The sequence below is a fragment of the Pempheris klunzingeri genome, chromosome 10 (assembly GCF_042242105.1).
Source record: "Pempheris klunzingeri isolate RE-2024b chromosome 10, fPemKlu1.hap1, whole genome shotgun sequence".
Classification (NCBI taxonomy): Eukaryota; Metazoa; Chordata; class Actinopteri; order Acropomatiformes; family Pempheridae; genus Pempheris; species Pempheris klunzingeri.
In genome coordinates this window covers 15,362,636-15,382,399 of record NC_092021.1, presented here as the reverse complement: position 1 = coordinate 15,382,399, position 19,764 = coordinate 15,362,636, and the positions used below count along the sequence as shown (strand labels likewise).

The following is a 19,764-nucleotide window of genomic DNA, read 5'->3' as shown; positions in this document are numbered from 1 at the left end:
TTAACGGAGGGATTTATACCCGTCGGCTTGTTTCTCGGACATGGAAATTCGATAATTGGGGATGTAAGGTTCACACAGACTTGTCAGCGACCTGCAGTCTGGCTGGAGATCTGTGAAGAAGAAGAAGAAAAAAAAACATCCTCAAACTGTGAGTCGTATAGAAATCGGGGTAGCTCACCAGGTAAGACAGATTTCGCTTCCTAACATGGCACGCCATCGACTGACTTGATTTGCTTTGAAAGCCTTACAAGACGTCGACAGTAATCTGAGCTCTGTGCTTTGTGCTTTGTTTAAAGCGGCTTTTGATGCTGTTGGAATAATTGAATTTTAAGATTGAGCGCTGACATTTTGTTTTGTCTATCAGTATATTGTACCAAAGGCAGATTTGATTCTCGGTTTCTGCACTCAGGCAGATTATTAAAGCCATGAAATGACAGTGGACAGTGAGTGAGCGGGCCATAGCCTTGTTACTTGAATGCATATTCCTGTCAATCTAACATTTGACTTTCCTCTTTTAGCTGTTCCATTTATTGAACTTAATGGCTTCAGACACTTGTTTGCATCGATGGGATTTGTTTGTCGGTTGGATTTACATTCTCGTGGGGAGACAATAAAAGACTTTCAATTAGAATACACGAATATCAACAAAGGAAACTAAAAGGCTGATTTAAACCCCAACAAACGCTCGAAAACGCACCCATTAACCCCACCTATCCCATCTCACGACATATGAAGAAGTGTTTGCTCATGACGGGGACACAGGCAGTACATGCTGTTTTCTTCCAGCACCTTTGCACGGTGCTGTGAGTTTCTGGCCGGAGACAGCCTGATGCTGCGCAGCCAGGGCATGCTGAAGAGCCGCTGCTGCGTCCTGCTCGGTGACCTGAGGGTGCTCCTGCTCGGGCCACCGGCACCGCCGACACCGCTGCCTCCGTTGACCCCCATGAGCGGCCAAACAACCGAAAGCCATGAGACAGGCGTCACCATCCCCGACAACAACAACACGTTAACGCGGAGCCACCAGCACGCAGGAGACCGGGGTGCCCCACCTGCAGGAGGAGCCACCGGGCCACCGGGCGGGGAGCGACCTGCCTGGGTTGATGCTGCAGAGCTGTCGGCGGCCCTGCGCGGCTGCAGCAGCTCCTCTGATGACTGCTCAAAGGGCAAACTGGAGGAGCGGTTCTCCCTCACCAGCTACACGGAAAGTGGCTTCAGGACGCCTGTGTGCAGGATCTGCTTCCAGGGACCAGAACACGTGAGTCAAGGAAAAACAAATCCTATATATAATAAGAGATTTATGCCATGAAGGAAGTTTCCATTAATTAAACACATACCTTATTTCTGGGGGTTCAGTGAAATATAATGAAATCTCCCACCTACTTGCTCTCCCAGAAGCATAGGAGAACCAAAACAGTCCAGATCAAGTGATGGGAGTGTTGCACACATAGGTCCAGATATCCTCCCTTCCTGGCAGAGCCTCTGTTAAATTCAGGCTCTCTGTTATATGAGAATGTACTGGTCAAGCCTCCTTTCCAGTGAGAAAACCCACTCCCAGTCCCTCTCTGTACAGGCATACCACTGCACTCATCCCTTTATGTGGCTTGAAAAGACAGCTATAGCTGGCAGTGGGAGGATAATGAAAGACCTTGTCCCTATGGTTGACAAGTGTGGAGGATACACAAAGATGCAGTAACAACTCATTATAGCCAAACACTGTGAATTCAAATCGAAGCATTACATGCATGAAAAAATCAAATAATACCTCTCACTCTGCTGCTCACACACACCACCTGGACACAGAAAAAAAAAATAATAATAATAATGTGCACAGAGCAGAAAGGAAGACCTTCAAGTTAATCACTGTGTGTCTTCGTCTTTGAGGCCACATTGATGATAATGTCATACTACATCAATCAGGAGAGAAAAAATCTGAAAGAAGATGGCTAAGTTGTGCTGCAATAAATAATATGAAATTATAACAGAGAAGCTGGCACTTAGCAATTTGCAGACACATTAGTTGCACTGTTTGACAGAGCCTTTGAGACCACACGGACGAAAATGTCACACCTCACCAATTAGTAATGGAGGTAGGCAGGTTGTAAAAAATGTGAAGCATGATAACTGAGGTGTAAAACATAACTTTTTTATCCAGCAGTCTGTACTCGTAGTTGCTTTTCCTTTAGTCAAGCGGCAGATTTACTGTATCATTTCATGGTCATTGCACTGTGTATGGTCTATCTCTCTGTGTTTCATCAACTAATTAGTCCAACAGCAATTCTGTGCATCATTCCACCTCTGAGCACAGACTTTGTAATTATTACTGACATGGAGGGATTCGAAGACAAGGCCTCATCTTTATTTTTTCAAAAAAACTCCACAGATAGTCAGCACACTCTGCAATGCATACAAAGTACCGCCTTCAAATTTTGCAGTATTTCCCATGGCCTCCTCCAACTCGTCTCATCGATGCTTCCTTGAAACATTGCAGCTCATCAATAGCACTTGATTTCTTGCTGTCTTTTCATTATGCAAGTCTTATCTATCACCTGCCTGCCTTTTGCTGTCATCTCTGCTGTTGGTTTGGGCAAGGTCCAGATATGGATCTGCTGAGGTGTAAATGGGTACAAGGAGAACCGTGCAGGCTCCATTTGAAAAGAGAGATGAGTGGACTGTCTGTGTGTCACTGTGTGATACAGGCAGTGGGGACATTAGTTATCCTCTGTTCTCCCTTAGCCTCCAGGATGTCACTGAGGCAGCCAGTATCTGATCTGACAATCCACCTCTAAAACACTTCCATCCCCAAGGCTGAGACACTCGAGACAGAGTAAAGAAGGGAGCGAAAGACATTGCATTCCTCAAGCATCCCACTAGAGCAGGACTCTGTGTGTCTGACTGAGGCACCCATTGAAAAACGATTATACTCTGATTTAATATGACACCAAACAATGTAATAAGTCTGTGTAATTGAATTCTTGTCTGTTTTCGTGCCATTTTCATTGAGGTGCCTCTCGTGATTCACAACCAAAGTCCTGTTGTTTTGTAAGATAGGTTTGCATCTTTATTGGTATAGGTTCACATGCCAATGAAAAGGTATTTGTCACTGTAATCATTCCTCTTGTCCACACTGCCCATGAAGTCCCCCTTTAGGAGTCTTTAAGCCAAATCAAGTGGATATCTTTTTATCTTTTTAAGACTTTTTATTATGACATCCCCTCTTTGTGTTAATACCCCTCCCAGACAGCTCAACAAGGAAACACTGTACGTGGAAATACAAAAAGGGAATTTCATACAAAAATGACTGTAACTTTGGATATTACCCACTTGATAGCACAAAACAAATGCTGTCGATGTTGCATCACTTGCATTAGATTCACTGGAGGGATGATCAGAGCAACTAGCAACTCTTTCAGTATTTACAATATATTTGGACAAGAAAGTTTTGTCATAAGATGGACATGAAAAAATCCCTGAAGCCAGACTACTTCTGTTGGAGATGAAATGACATCTTTTACCTCAGCACCTCTTGTTATTCATCTATACAGCTAACTTGATCCATATTTCAATCCATTATGAGTTCTGTTTGGTTAAAGGTCAGCGAGAAGCTTTACAGGGGTCTCTGGCTTGCTTTCATGGAGCTCTTTCTTTATTCAAGCTTGTGCTTTCAGACACTTCAGACATCTTTATCCTCGAAGAACAAGCAATTTCTGTGCTGTATCTTCGAATCGTAACTTATAAAAAGGGTATTTAAAAAGTAATACTCAAAGAAAAGTCGGGGTAGTCGAGAAGTTACAGTCATGCCACATGACCGCATAGTGGCAGATTTAATTGCAGCCTACTTTTGTTGCATGTCATACCCCTCTTTCTCCCCTGATTCCTGTCTGCCTTCTTTGTCTCTGTCCATTAAAGCCAAAAAACATACAAAAAAATGATCTTAGGAAAAGTCATGGAATATTTCCATGTGTATAGGATCCTTTCCTGAAGTGTCATGCACGATTACATCAATGTGCCCTCTGGGGCAGATGCTTCTACTGTCCTGTCCTCACTTCAGCTGCATGTTGAGAATATGTGAGTCCCTGCTGCTTAGAAAAAATGTCAGCTTTCCTGCCTAAATCATAACACAGATAATGCATTTGCACAGTGTGTTTGTCTGAGGCACAATGAGAAGCCTCGAGGGGTCAAGTTAGCATCATTCTTTCTATATGGCCCCTCAGAGCCACCGCACTATGCTCTCTGTACTCTATCATATGATGGCTCCTCTGCCATTTGTTGGGAATGGGATATAAACAAGTTACATAAGCATATGAAATGTTTTGGCCTAGCTGAAGTCTATAGACAGGCACAGTGAATTCATAAACTTAAATTATAAACCCTGGTTGCTCTTTTATTCAGTTACTCGTAAAGGGCCATTAACTGTCACTGTAAATCTAATGGTTCCCGTAAAACAAGCATTGAGTGGAAGTTCTCCAGCATATGTTTTATGAGCAGTCATTACAGGTAAATAAATCTGAAATTATATGACTTTCAATTTGATTTTTCAGTGATAGTACCTCTTTTCCCTATAACTTGTTGAATATGGTTAAAATGCGAATATGAAGCTGTTTTTCAAATGACTGCAGTATTGCAGGTTCTTATTGAAGAAATGCTTGTGGCCTAAGTGCCACTGGCTATTGTAAAAATCATTTTCATTCAGTTTCTATGGGAGCTAGTTTATTATGCCACAGTTTCCCTTTGCCCAGAGTTAATGGAGTTCACTTGCATTGATTCCAGACCCTTAAGAAATGTGAATAGCCATCTCTAATTTAGTTCCATGTCATAATATACATTGTGAGTGGAGTCAGTTTTATAAGGAGAAAATGAAGGTGCTCTGAGGTGCTTTTTGGATAATGCAGCACAGAGAAAGGGAATCACACAACCAAAGCTTTCAGACTTATCGTCTTTTCAATGCATTGTTCTATTGTGGCTTTCCAATGATCATTCGCTGTTTGATCAACAAAAGGACATTTAGTCATCACTTTCTGTATGCGTGGGCTGTAATGCCACATTTGTTATCAGTCTCTCTTGCTCTCTCTCCAGCCTCAGTTGTACCAGAGTGATCTAGGTTTCAGCTCTTGGCTGCAATCAGGCCAGTCACAGTGAGCGGTCTGAGTCCCACTGGACACGGCAGAAGTGTTCTGGTGCTCCTGCCAATACACTCCCACCCTGGCCATCTGTAGATGGGCCTTTTCTCCTCTAACTCTCTGCTTTTCCCTTCCTTCTCCTCAACCAGGGTGCTGCTCCGTCTGTCAGAGATGTCAGCACAATAATGGCATGGAGAAATAATTTGGAAACTCACAGCATTTTCTATTCCTTCCTATATTCACTATGCAATGTCCATGGTAGAGTGGGACAGGGAATATTTAATATTATATTAATGATACCATGGTTTGTAAATTGAATGCCTCAGCTTAGAGAGGTGGAACGCTTTCTTGCAGCTGAAGTGGTTTGGCTAATTTATTTTTTCATTCACTAAAGGCTTTTTGCTCAGTCCCTTTGAAATTAAAACACATCTATACAAGAAGGCCCTGCTTTGAATTTTATAGTTTCTTTAACTGCAGGTCAGGACCTGAAAAGAGTGGCTGGCTTACACCCTTTGGGTCATCATCTATATCCAATATGACAAGATTGGTAATATATTTTAATGTACTTTGGGTCCAGGGTGAGAGATTATAAATCTCTCATTTGTTCCTCAGGCTGAATGCGGCTTAAGTATAATGGTAGCTTGTCAGTGAAATCAATCATATGTCGCTGCCACCAGGCTGATGCAGGGGACTTGAAATACTTATACTAACATCCTGACTGACTTCCACAATTACTGTGTCAAATACTGGATGTTGTTTAGAACTGACCAATGAATACTAGACACTCATTTTTAGATTTAACATTTTCCCTTATCTGACATCACTGTTCAAACCAATAGTAATGCACATGCGTTATTTGCTAGTGTTGACAGGCTTACAAACCCTACTGTGTCAGTGCCCCTGCACTTCCATCCACCACCTCATGCACTAAATTTGCCTTCACTGACAAAATTCAGAAAATTAGATAAACTGTCACTACTGCCATCAGCTATCAGTTCTGTATTGTGTCCACTTAAAATGTATTCAGTTAGTAGGACACAATTTGATCCTATCAACTTTGGAAGAAATGATGCAAAGTCTGAAATCCTCCTGCTCCTTCTCAGAGTCATTTCCCACAGGCCCTGAAAACAATCTAAGCGCCTCGCTAATGAACAACTATAGGCGCATATCATATCTACCATTTTTTAGTTAAATCATTGAAAAAAACGGAACTCCTTTGTGGCCCAGAACAGTTGTTTTGATGTTATTCAGTCAGGAGGACCACACCACACCACAGCACAGAGACAAGACAGCTCTTATTAAGACCTTGAAAGACATCCACTTAAACACAGACAGTGTAAAAGTTTCAGTCTTGATATTATTAGATCTCAGTGCTGCATTAGACACAATCGACCACAAGATATTACTAGACAGACTGACAGCCTGGGTGGGACTAAACTGGTGTAAATCCTGTTAGAAGGACAGGGACTACTTTGATTTGACTACTGTGATACTTCAATTGATTGTTACACTTCACTTTCCAAAAATGATGTGGAGTCCCCCAAGGCTGCATTCTCTGACCTTTTCTGTTCAAAGTCTGCATGCTCCCACAAGTGCAGATTGTGGAAGACAACGAAATATCTTACCAGTTGACACACAGATACACAGAATATAATAATACCACCAGGTGACTATGGTCTCATACAAGCACTGAACCACAAACCAAGCGAGAAGTCTTGGTGTAGTCACAGACTACAAAACTAAACCTAAAAATCTAAAAACTAACACCTAAAAACTAGGCTCAACTATCTTTACCTCACAAACACCAGGACAGTGGATTACATCACTCCATTTCTCAGATCTTTACACAGGCTTTCTGCTTGTCATGTAAGTGATTTTAAAATATTACTGTTGGTTTATAAAGCGCTGAATGGTTTGGGGCCAAAATAAATTTCTGATCTGCTCCTCTGTCATGAACCATCCAGGCCCCTCAGATCATCTGGGACTGGTTTGCTTACCGTCCCCTGAGTCTAAAGTAAACACAGAGAAGAAGCATTCAGTTTGTATGCACAATGTATCTGGAACAAACTCCCAGAAAACCGGAGGTCTGCTCCAACCCTCGGTTCTTTTAAATCCAGGCTTAAGACGTTTCTGTTTACTGTTGCCTTTTGCTAGTTTAAACTTGGAACTGCTTATATCTTGCAATGTACGGTGATTTTTATTGCCCTGTTTAACATTTCATTTTATTTAAGCTTATTTTTATCTTCCAAATTATTTTACTATTTAAATGTCTTTTCATGTTTCCTTATGTTCCTTTTCTTAATGCCGAATGTCTAATGTCATATGTAAAGCACTTTGGATTGCCTTGTGCTATTGAAACTAAAGTTAAAGATCAGTCACAGGCAAAAAAAAGGATGGTAGGGAGAGCAGAAAGGATGAAAGAAGAGTAAAGAGGAAAGTGTTTCTTCTATATTTGTTTTTGGCCTGAAGTAACTATTTTTGCAACTATTACAGAATATTTATATACATATGTCCGCTACAGTCACTTTAAGAGCTGCAGTAACAGTGTACCTTTAGTGCAGTATTTTGCATTTTTGTTGGGGTTTGGTCTTTGACAGAAGCTTCATTGACTAATCCTCCGCTTTTCAGCGGTATTAGTAATGAAGCATTGTGCCTGTTAACTAGGTCTGAGGCAAAGCTTTCATTTCACACCTGAACTGGCGTTCTGCTATAATATGACACTGTGAGAGAGACAGAGAGAGAGAGAGTCAGCATGCATGCTTGCCAAGCTCCCAGAAAATCAATAAGACAGCACAAAGAACTCCAAAGAAATATATAGGTATGTATAGTGTAACCTGCAGTATATTGCATGAAAAAAGGGTTATCAGCAGGGGGTAAATAAGATGTGAGGACTGTTTCCCGGTCAGTGATTGCTATAGGGAGATATTACCTCTGAATCACCAGTCACTATGAAGGGTGCTCTTAAGCTTGAATCCAGTGATATGAAGCAGAGAAGGCTCCTCTTGTTGTAGTCGGTGCACAGGCGTCAAGATTCATGTTTCACCAGAGGCGGCACAGATTGTATGGACAACATATGCAGTGAAAGTAAAAACATGAAGCAAAAATCATACATTTATTAATTTAAATGGACTGAGAAAAATTCTTGTCCTGGGTTGCTGGTATTGACCGACTCTGCCTCTTTCCCACAGGGGGAGCTCCTGAGCCCATGTCGGTGCAGTGGGTCAGTACGCTGCACCCACCATCCCTGCCTCATCAAGTGGATCAGCGAGAGAGGTTCCTGGGCCTGTGAGCTGTGCTACTACAAATATCAAGTCATTGCCATCAGCACCAAGAACCCACTACAGGTGAGCTGTAGGTGTAAAGCTCAGTGCTGTAGACACTTAAAACAAAAAGTTAGTGTAGGATCTTTGAACTACAAGACTCAGCCCCAGGCCCTTCTCCTCTGGGACCCATTTGGATTAATTTTTTATTTTCATATCAAAATTTATTCAGGACAAATCATCTAAAACACAATTTTTAGGAATCACACTGTCTTTCTAGTTATGCTCTGATCACAGTTTGAGTGGAAAACATTGAATTGATTGACTTTTAGACTTTGGTGATATGATATGGTTGTTTCTGAGAGGACATACGTTTTTGGGGATTTTTCCATATAGGGCTGATGTGTGAAAGATTTCTTCACTGTCCATTGTACATGATAGCCATGAACAGCTGTGCTCACAATTTTTTATGCCCCTTCCTCTCAGATTTCAAGCCAATGAGTTCATTATTTCAAGAAAACAAACTTAATCAATGAAAAAATGAACTTGTTATTTCCAGATAATGCTATCCAGGATATCTGCATGCTCGCATGGCAGCATCCCTGATCTCTGATAAGATGATTTCATGTAATGTTTTGTATTCTCGTGATAACTGATTGCTTATCGGAAGTAACAAAATAATTACCTTGTGATCTCAGGATAAAGGCATTTTAAAAAATAATTGGAAGCACGCCCTCTCAAAACAAAATGGTGGATACAAATAATTTAAATGCACATGTATACCTGCACCCTGCCTGTGTCCTCCCTCCCCATGGCAGCAAAAGCAAATCTGAAGCTTTTGTTGTGGTGAAAATAGTTTAGGAATCTGATTGTCAGCGTGATTAACTTCTGATGTCAGTGTTTTAATTAATACTTTTTAATCAGTAATTGTAACCATTGATCACATCTTTCTCTTGTTGGTACATCTTTTCATGTATTTGCTCTCATTCTTGTCCCACAAAGGTTTTTCCAAGTATTCAGTAAAGAGAACTAATGAAGTAGAAGGAGCTAAGCTGTACTGTGGTCTGTGTCCTCTCGCAGTGGCAGGCCATCTCCCTGACAGTGATAGAGAAAGTGCAGATAGCAGCAGCCATCTTGGGCTCCCTGTTCCTGATGGCCAGTATCTCCTGGCTGGTGTGGTCGTCTTTCAGTCCCTCAGCCCGCTGGCAGCGACAAGATCTGCTTTTCCAGATCTGCTACGGCATGTACGGCTTTATGGATGTCGTCTGCATCGGTGAGGCGCTAGATTTCACATTGCTTTATTATTTGTTTAACTTGATTCAATTCATAACACTCTTCTTTGAACGAGTGTGTGTGAGAATGATTTTGCGAGTGTCCAGTCAATCCATATTGTTCCATGTTCATTATGCATTCAACAGGCAAAACAAATAATGTCAGAGATGTTCACTAGAGTCAATAATTATACCTGCCAGCTGTGTACAAATCATTGTGAACGGCATGAACAGTTTACACTATTGACAATCAATACAATAAATCTGCACCACGTAGTAAACTACTTCAAATCAACACTGGGTCTTGCCACGTTACACTGGCTTATGATTTGTATTAAACACATGATTTTTGTAATATTCACTACAGTTACTATAAGATGATGAAAGCTCAGTCAACGCTTACTGGATTAATAAAACATGAATGCTGCATGTTCAAAACATTTGAACATTTAGTATTCAGCCTTTGCTGCAACAGAAGTAGTTTTCATAGTACATTTTAAAATGTATTTCACTCTATAATATAAGCTGCGGCGCCGTTTTCAAGCAAACATTAAAGACCAGTGTGTACAGCTAAAACACAGAGGAGACAAAAAAAAGGTGCATTGAAGCATTTTTAACCATCCTCTTGATTTGTGTGAGCGTCTAAATTGAAACTTGTGGCATCCGTTTTACACCTGCCGTCCTCGCCTGCATGTTTTGGATGATACCGTGATGGCATCTCACGTTAAAAAAAACTCTTAACTGCCACTGCAGCAGGCTGCAAGATGAGAGGGAGAGGAGATTGATTGTCTCCGGTTTGGTGGCGAGGATTGACTGTGGAGTCATTAACTCTGCACTTTACAGAGATTAACTTGTCACCTGGCAGGCATTAAAGAGCAAAGACCTGACTTTTACTTATCCACAAAGTTAAAGTGGGAGAGAAGCAGAGCTGAAGAGGATTTTATCAATAAACTCTGTAAATATAGAAGAGGTTGGGAATCATTAAGTGTCCATATTTGGCAGACTGCTACTTAATCATTGCAGTTGCTGCAATATTAGAGCCTTATGTAACCTATTACTATATCAGAGGACAATATAAGACATTACCAATTAAAATCTGTTATCTGTGTAATGAGTACAGCTTCTATACACAGATCTGTGTACTGGCTTTGGTGGTGATGATGGTACAGAGTGGTAATCAGCTCAGGTCAAACAGATTAGAAAGCATCCCATTTATTTCCCTCACCATGACTTTAATATGGGAAACAATGCAGTAAAATCTTGGGGCCCAAGCATCTCTTGTTACAGATTGATTTCAATTTTCCAGATACGGAGTTCAATGAACACGAATCAATAAGCAATTTTAAACTGCGATAAGATGTTATCGAACAAGTCCAGAGAACAGATGCATCATTTTTGCTAACCTAAATCCAAAAGTGGAGAGTGTATCAGAAGTTGTGCCATGTCTACAGTTTCTCAGACAAATGAAGATCTTATCTCGGGGTTATGGTGGGATACTTAAAAGATGAGTCGTTCTGTTCTGCTGCTCCCTCAGCTAATACTTCCTTCAGGCTTTAACACAGTGAATCTACCACTGCAGAGATATATCACTTTGGGGTGTCATTAAGACTGCTGCCAGACAGTGACATTGTCTAATTGATGCTCTGATCTCCACAGCACTAATTGTCCACGAGGGGCCGTCTGTGTTTCGTATCTTCCACCGTTGGCAGGCCGTGAACCAGCAGTGGAAGGTCCTCAACTACAATAAGTCTATGGACAGCGATGACCTGAAGCAGGCCACTGTGGACAGGACTCTGTCTCAGCCCAGCCCGGGCTTTCAGACTGGAGTGGGAGTGTCCACCTCCACCTCCTCACTGATGGTGGTCGCCTCCACAGCCGCTGGCTCCACTTCTACGACCGTTGTGACGGCCACAGGAGGACTGGGGATACACGTGGACCCCAACAGCGGCAGCACAGTGCCAGACCAACACTGTCCCTACAACATCCTCCACCTCCTCAGCCACCTGAGGCAGCCGGAGGCCCGCAGCCAACCCAGCAACAGCACACGAGAGCTGGTCATGAGAGTCACTACAGTCTGAGGAGTCAGTTGAGGCCTTATCTCACATGGAGGTGAAAGATTTATGAACCAGCTGACAGTTGACAAAAAGTCTTATCGTAACTGCACTGGAATAATACCATGTTGTTGTTTGTTTCAAAATGCATCTCTGATGTCCTTACATGGATTGAATAAAAGTCGAAGTTGTTTGATTTACAGAAATTTGCGGAAAATTGTTCTTTAAAGAACTACGTTCAATGAACTACAGTTATTTACTAACATGTGTATCAATGTTCATTCTGGATTTGTGGAAACAATACATGGGGAAGAGAATTAGAGATGAAGATTTTTACGTTTTTAAAATCAATATCTGGATGTATCAAAGCAGTAGTAACTAGTGCTGATGTCCTCTGTTGTCCAGATGCATTGCATACATCATTGTCTACAACTGCAAATGTAGCCATCAAAACTTCCAAAACATTCTCATAACTTTTAAAGATCTCTGGTTGTTTTCTCTCTGTTACTTTTCACCCAAATATCACACTGAAATCACAGTTCACTAATGAAGAAAATCTGTTTCTGCAAAGGTACAAAACTTTTGACTCCACAGTCAGTTTGAAGAGTCTCACTCTGTCGGACACCTGCTGTTTGTCAAAAAGAAGCAGAGAGAGATAGGTGGAGTTGGAGCTGTCGAATGTGAAGTGGAAAAACATACAAAGTCAAAGTTAATTTGTCTTTTTATATTTTCTATTAAAGGTGTCGGCCAGATCAGAAAGATTATTACAGTCAGTGTGATGTGGATTAAAACCATGACCTGGTGTAAATGACAGGCGAGATATGGAGCAGTGAACAGGCAGAATAAAATCAATGCAGGTCTGATGGACTGTTTTGAAAGAGGAGTTTTGTCCGTGATGAGCACTTTTTTGTGGCAGCATTTTCTTCTCAGACACCATTTTGTGATTTTGTTGATTGTATGAAGAGTTTTGAGAATGCATTTGCTCGTTTTTTGGAACACAGTTTATTCTCTGAAATGGGCCTTTTTTACGGCTTGTCTAACAGTCCAAACAATGAAGAGAAAACCTACACTGTGGACGGTCATCAGCTAGGTCACGTAATTGCTTCTGCCAGCATCTCCACGCATGAAAACACGCATCTGCTCCAAAGCAGTGGTGTCACTTGCTGTCCATTAGGGACACAGTCATGTTCACATTTGGCTCACAAACCCGGTGATTTCCCCGTCTCCTGGCTCTCAGATTCAGAAATGCTCTTCGATGTTTCTTCGCACCTCTTGTTTCATACCCATGAAATATCAATCTTATCCCAGGAGACACCAGATCTCTAAAGCATGTTGTGGGAGGCAAGAAAACACTGTTAAAAACATGCTCACAGCAGCGCAGAGATGATGTTACTCATGTTGTTTTTCCACAACGTCAACAGACTGACACTGTGATGCTGTGCAGGGAAGACACTGCGCGTTATTCTACAGTTTCATTTTGATGCAGTCTCCTTAAAAAAAACCATTTTGATGCTAATATTATCCATTGCGAGCAAAAATCCAAAGCTGATCATAGTGTGAAACATTTTTCAGGAGCTCAGCCTCAGATGCCTCTGAGCCTTTGAGCCTTTTCCAACATGCATCACATTAAAACACATCATTAGCTTAAAAATACATCTGATATGAATGACCTGCATTCATTTAAGTGATGCTTGAGCTTAATGTCGTGCAATGTATTTTTATTCCTGTAGGTTTTTGCAGCACAGCAGTGCACTGTAACCTCGTCTTATCGATATAACACTGTTTTGACTCACAGCTTGAACTTGATCAAAGAATTTTATTGCTGTATTGAAGGATAACAACGCATTCCACATGTAGTAATTCAGCTGTTAAAAGGCATAATGATGAAGAGATGAGGATAGCTGCTTTCTGTTTAGCCTTTAGTATTCTGTTTAATGGATGTGGATGTGCTATTTTGCATTTCTGCTATTGCTCATCATAATCAAATGCCAAGAGTACCGTATCTGCAGAGAATCAGGTAGCGCTGTGATTTTCTCCTGAATTATTTAAGCCATGAAGTGCTGATATCAATGGGTGGGAGCTGCTGTATAGAACCAACTTGCAAGGAGCTGGGAGGTTGCAGAGAGTTCATCAATCTGCTTGGCTCAGTTCTCTTCACACCCTGTCTCTTTGAATTCACGGGCACATGCCCACCTAGCTTTGATAAAACCCGCAAAACAAGCGAATGCGTAGGAATGTATTGCCTGAATGTCGTCTTTCAGGATTATCATATGGAGCATGCTATTTAACTGTAGCTAGTCCGTTGCTCATGTTGAGATTATATCTATTCCACGCTTTGGAAATGACATGCATGTTGAGATTCAGTTCCTGCAGATGGAGCAGGAAGTGTGGTGTCGCACTTCACCAATACACCAACCCCTGTGGAACAATATTCTCCAGTTGTCAGAATCGAAGGTAGAACTTCTGCTTCTACGCCTTGACGAGAACAAAGCCTGCGAAGAAGCTCATCAAACTTCCTATCGAATGTTAATATATTTTGAATCTTTCTGCTAAAGCCAAGCATCGAGGCACTTTATAAATCCTGAATCTGTGAAATTCATAGGAAGCAGTGATTTCAAAAGGGCCATCTCTCTCCTGGTTGGTGTACAGTGTAAAATAAAAAAAAAAAGCATTGTACACATTGCTTTCATCTGCAGAAAATTGACCCAAAAAGGATCTTAGCAGGCTATATAGAACACCGAACCTTTGAAACTGGTTTAAATTGCAGTCAGCTAATGTGCTTTTCAAGCAGGTCGTCTGAAGTCTGAATTACATTGGCAGAGAACACCGCATTCACTCCCTGCAACATCTCCTACATCTGATAATGAAAAAGGAGCATTTTGAAGAGCTGAGATGAAATGGCAGGCATTATGAAGAACCTAGAAGCTTTGAAGGTCAGTGATAATGCTAGGAGAAATTCCAGGAGAGGCAGCCGTAACACTTAAGGTCAGATTCGTTTTCATCTTTTAATGCAGAGACATACAGCTACCCCTTTTCTATAACTCTGTAGACTTGTTCAGGGTCACGAGGTGAAGTCTATGGGTGAATCATAACAGAAAAACAAATGTATGAGCAATTTAGAGGCTTCAGCCCAACTGATCTGCATGTTTTTGTATTTGGAAGCTGAGGGAGGAAGCTGAGGATGCCAGCAGACTGGTAGAAACCCCAAACAGGAAGTCTAGAGCTTAGAGTCACACCCATGATCTTTAAACTGTGAGATGAGACGACTAACCGCTGAGGTCCCACCACGCCTCGCCACTCATGGACTGAAAAACCTGAAACCACCCATTACTTCTAGTGATTACTTTATCTGGGATCTCCCATTGTGAAGAAATAGACTTTTACAAGCGTGGAACCAATTGAAAAGATAAACGGCGTTCTGTATTTCACTTATCAAAAATGATCACCAGTAATAGAAATGATTCTTTTTTAGCTTATGTTCTCCCCCTGGTGGCTCATTGGTGCACTGCTCATGAAGACCTGCAAATCCGAGGCTTCTCTGCGTCCGAACAGCTCGATATTCACACTGAAGGGGCAACATTGTAGAGCATGTCTGCACTGTCAGCACTGCTGTATAGCTGCAATAATGCAGTTTGGACTAGTTAGGAGTTTGATGCTCAAGGTGACACGTGGCAGCTGCAGATGAAAACTGTTGTCTGAGGGACGATCATGAGTCTCTATTAACAGAAAAGCATGAAGACCATCGTGCTCACTGTCATAGACTGTGCTTGTTTGTGAGAATCTGTGATTATATACAGTTTACGCATCACTAGCAGCAGAAAATAACTACATACATTTACTGAAGCACTTCCTCTATGATTGCTATCTTCAGGTTTTTGCACTTTTCTTCAGTATTGTCATAACAGTTTTTTTTTTTTCTTCTATTCAGCTATATTTTGTAGCCAAATGTTGCTTCACTACATTTGGAAGTGAGTCAGCATTTGAGAATAGAGTCCAAAAAGAAGTCCAAACATGAAGGTTTAACGCATCCTTCGAAGCTATCTGCACACTTTCGGGAAAGATGGAATCTTCTAATAGTCGGATGTAATCACCATCTGGTCACTGAAACCTCTCAGAAATTCACAAACAAGAGAAACAAAGACAGAAAAACACAGAGTTTGTGACCTCTGCGTCCTCCTTGTTAGATACAACACATAACTAAACATGAGTGTTATGTTACAGACTTATTTACTGACATATAAAGTTTGTTCCTCCTCCAACAGCTACAGCAGCAAAATGCTGCTTAAACACCTTTGTGTGTATTAATAAATCAGTAATGATAATCCGAAACATTATGTTATGTACGTGTGATGTTATTACTCAGAGGAGCCAATTTGCATAATGACTATGACTATAATAACAATTACTTTGATCCTTAAGTACATTTTTGTGCTAATACTTGAGAATTTCTACTTAAAGCTGCTTTGTGAATTTATTAATTGATGTCATTGACGTTGTGACCTAACTCCAAACCTCCGTATTTGATTTTAGTCTCAGTAGTTGAAAAAAAAAACTCTTTGACGAAGGACTTATTTTAAAAAACCAACATATCAGGCTTTGACAGGTATAGAATGAAAAAGTCGTGGACTTACTTACTACAGTGATGCTTTTATTTACCTAAATAATCTTTTACATTTGTCTCATAAACTGTAACATACAATATTTGGGCTCCACACTTTTAACATGTCCTGCCATAAATAGAATCTTGTATTCACCTTTCATCAGCATACAACTACTGTGCTGATGTGTGTTTGTGCAGTTTGTGGTCACTACACTCGCTGATTGTCATTCGTGTACTCGTGGTGCAGCTGCTCTACCTTCATACAAACATCTGGAGGCAGCAGACCTGTCAAATACAGCGTCGCCCAACAGAAACAATCTCAGAATCTCTCTTAATCGCTCCATTGCTTACTCAGCATTTCTTCAGAAGTACACACACACACACACACACACACACACACACACACACACACACACTCTTGTTCTTCTATAGTTGTGAGGACTTTCAGTAATTATAATGCATTCCCGTGTCCCTCACACTAACTTTAACTATCATCACTAAATGCCTAATCCCAACACTTAACCTTACCTTAATCTGAACATAATTTTAACCTTAACTTTAAAATCAAGTCGTAACCCTCAAACAGCTCTTTGAGATTGTGAGGACCAGGCGAATTGTCCTCACAACACCAGTTAAAAACCTCCCAGCTACACAAAGACATGCGCACAGCTGGGTGCTCCACAAACAGCGGCAGCAGATCAGCAGCAGTATCACTGCGTTTCTCTGATTGAGCCCCTGATCGGGGACTTCATGAGCTCGCTGCGTTTGAATGTCGATAAACAGACATCCTTGTACACTACTGCACTCCTGCTGGGTTTCACACACTGTCAGAGTACCTCTCTGTGACCTGATTAAAATACATCTTTTAAACTAGGGCACATGCCTCTAAATGTCCAAGCCCAATAGTGCAGTAATCTTCTCCTTGCTGAACATGGCTGCCTTGTTTTGTTTGCACTGCGAATGACAACATTTTCAGATTTATTTATTTATTCAACAATCCCGCTATTTCTGTTGGGTTTTTTTTTTTTTACACCTTCTTAATGTTTTTCAGCATACATTTGCGAAGATCATCCTGTGTATTTGTTTTTGATGGTGAGGATATCCAAGTGTCAGTAGCTGCATCCCCAGAGTAATGTGAATGATCAAGGGACTAGAATAACAGCAAATGATTTATGAGGGTCAGGTCTTTTCATTTATTCTTTACTATCCTTACATGCCCTTAACTCCAAGCTAGCAGCTAGCACCTTGCTCCTGATGTCTTCTTGTTTATATATTTTTTCTCCGTTTTTTAGCCTTATTCTTCATTCACTCACTTCATCAGCTTACAAGTCAGCTGCTAATCGTAATTATCTTTAAATAGCAGAGCTATAGTGGAGCCCAAGTACTGTATGCTTAGATACTGAATCTGAAAATCAAATATAATCTGAAGACAGATTATAAACGTATAATAGAAAGCTTTAAATACATTTTTAACATTTTTAAAATCATTTTTTTCAGTGATAGACCTTAGCTGAGTTTTATAAATTACAGGGAATAAACTGAATATGGTGGTAGTCAAACAAATTATGACTGGAAATTACTGTGCACATAAAAAGAGTGGATCATTACAGCAACAAGCGCTGTGTCTTTAGATTAACTCCAGCACTTAGTACAACCCAGTATGAAAACATAATTGATCTATTATAATGGAGAGAGTCCTTGGTCAGTTTTCACAGGGAAATTATAAACTCCACAGTCTGTTGAGTGCCTCACGTAACATTTTCACCAAAGCATATTTGTACTTGCTTTTAAATAGTGTAGTTAAATGAAGCATAGAGTTTCAATCATCAGGGAGTGACCTGTCACTTCAGAGAGGACACGTTTCTGCCCTTGATTTATTTAAGAAATGAATAAAACCATGGAGGCATGAAAAGACAGGCAGGTCATCCATAATAATCTGTCTACAGCGTCTGAAAGGAAAAATGTCCTTCAAGAGACAATGAAAAATTGATTTTATGTCTCGTGGCAGTTAGAACTGAGCTCGTGCTGCAGCGTCTGTGGTGCCATCAAATGCAGAGGACAAATATTCAGATTCAGTTAGACTGAAACAAAATTGAATTGTATAAAATAATGTAAAAATGAAGATGGCATCTAAAAGTAACAGGATTTTGAGTGAGCCTTCTCACTTCTCAGTGGCTGAACCTTTACTTAAAGGTACCTTGTGGAGTTTTTGGCCACTAGTTGCGCTGTCGAGCCATATTTCTGATAGTGTGTTGGAGCACACTCCCCCAATGGTTTCACACGATCTCACTGATCTACAGGAGGATGTATTGTACCAAGAAAGGCAGCAGTGCACCAGCAATGGCAGTGACGAGACACGCAAACATGTAAACAATATAGGTTTCAAACACAAAGAAAAAAACTGCTTTGAGGAAGAAAATGCATTCAACACATTTGTTAGTCCTGAAGGAAACACAGTGTACTGTAATGCAGACAGAGAGCATGATATCTTATTATAGATTAAACCACCCAACCAATTCTACACATGCAGCTGGAAATATTAGTTGATCGATCTGAAGTTTCATAAACCTAAACAATTGATCCATAACATAATCAGCAGATAAATCCATAATAAAATGATTATTAGTTGCAGTCCGATATAGAATAGTAATATCAGCTTCACCTCAACCAACTACAACAGTAAAATCGTGATTTTACACTAGTGCATGTTCGTAATAATCTGATGATATTAGTAGTCCAAGGGTTCATATTTCTGCATTGTGAACTTGAACTTTTAATATTTTAAGTACATTTTCCTGGGAGACTTACACACATCTTCAATGAAACACTTGTGACAGAGCATTTTTACATTAAGTAAAAAAAGTTTGTTTGGTATAGCATCTTTCACAGAACAGTCACAAAGTGCTTCACGAGACTAAAAACAAGCCCATAAAAACATGAGCAACAACAGATCTCTGCTGCATTAGTACTTTTAATCAAATAAAGGATCTGAATACTTTGAATGAAATGTCCCACAGCCAAAGGAGATGTATCCAAACAGGACAGTCCAAAACCAACACATATTCATTTGACAGTAAAATAAAACAGAGAAAAGTGACAAACCTTCACATCTGAGCAAAAATTTGCTAAATTGATATATCAATTACACTTAAATAGACACAGACTAATTGATTAATTGACTCCTGGTTCCGTAGAGGGTCATTTATGTGCAGTTGCAGCAGTCAGATTCCAACATGACATCTCTAATGCTGTATAGTCCTGAGATATAAACAGACTGAGAGGGTGTGCAGCTCTCTCCATGTAAGGATGTGGAGCCGAGGAGCTCCAGTGTTTGTGAAGCTGCTGCGTGCAGAGAATCTCACATTTATCCTGTCAGATCAGGCTGATGAATTGATCACCGTAGCCTGGTGTGTTTATGTGAAAACCTGCTTGATTTAACAGGAGGAGGCTGCATCTTCGTTTTTG

At 40.7% G+C, this 19,764-nt stretch overlaps 1 protein-coding gene across 1 annotated transcript; it reads left to right on the top strand.

Annotated features, from left to right (window-relative positions):
• Positions 1-769: 769 nt before the first annotated feature.
• marchf4b (membrane associated ring-CH-type finger 4b) lies at positions 770-11,726 on the top strand. Its single transcript, XM_070838592.1, has 4 exons — positions 770-1,255; positions 8,306-8,461; positions 9,458-9,650; positions 11,305-11,726. The coding sequence occupies exons 1-4, from the start codon at positions 770-772 to the stop codon at positions 11,724-11,726; spliced, it is 1,257 nt and encodes a 418-aa protein (XP_070694693.1).
• The last annotated feature ends 8,038 nt before the right edge of the window (positions 11,727-19,764 follow it).

What these genes read in the sequence shown, in the direction of transcription:
- marchf4b (XM_070838592.1), top strand. Translation starts at nt 770, where the DNA reads ATGCTGTTTTCTTCCAGCACCTTTGCACGGTGCTGTGAGTTTCTGGCC. An exon ending in GCTTCCAGGGACCAGAACAC is followed by an intron (nt 1,256 to 8,305) that starts GTGAGTCAAGGA and finishes TCTTTCCCACAG; the next exon opens with GGGGAGCTCCTGAGCCCATG. An exon ending in TATGGATGTCGTCTGCATCG is followed by an intron (nt 9,651 to 11,304) that starts GTGAGGCGCTAG and finishes TGATCTCCACAG; the next exon opens with CACTAATTGTCCACGAGGGG.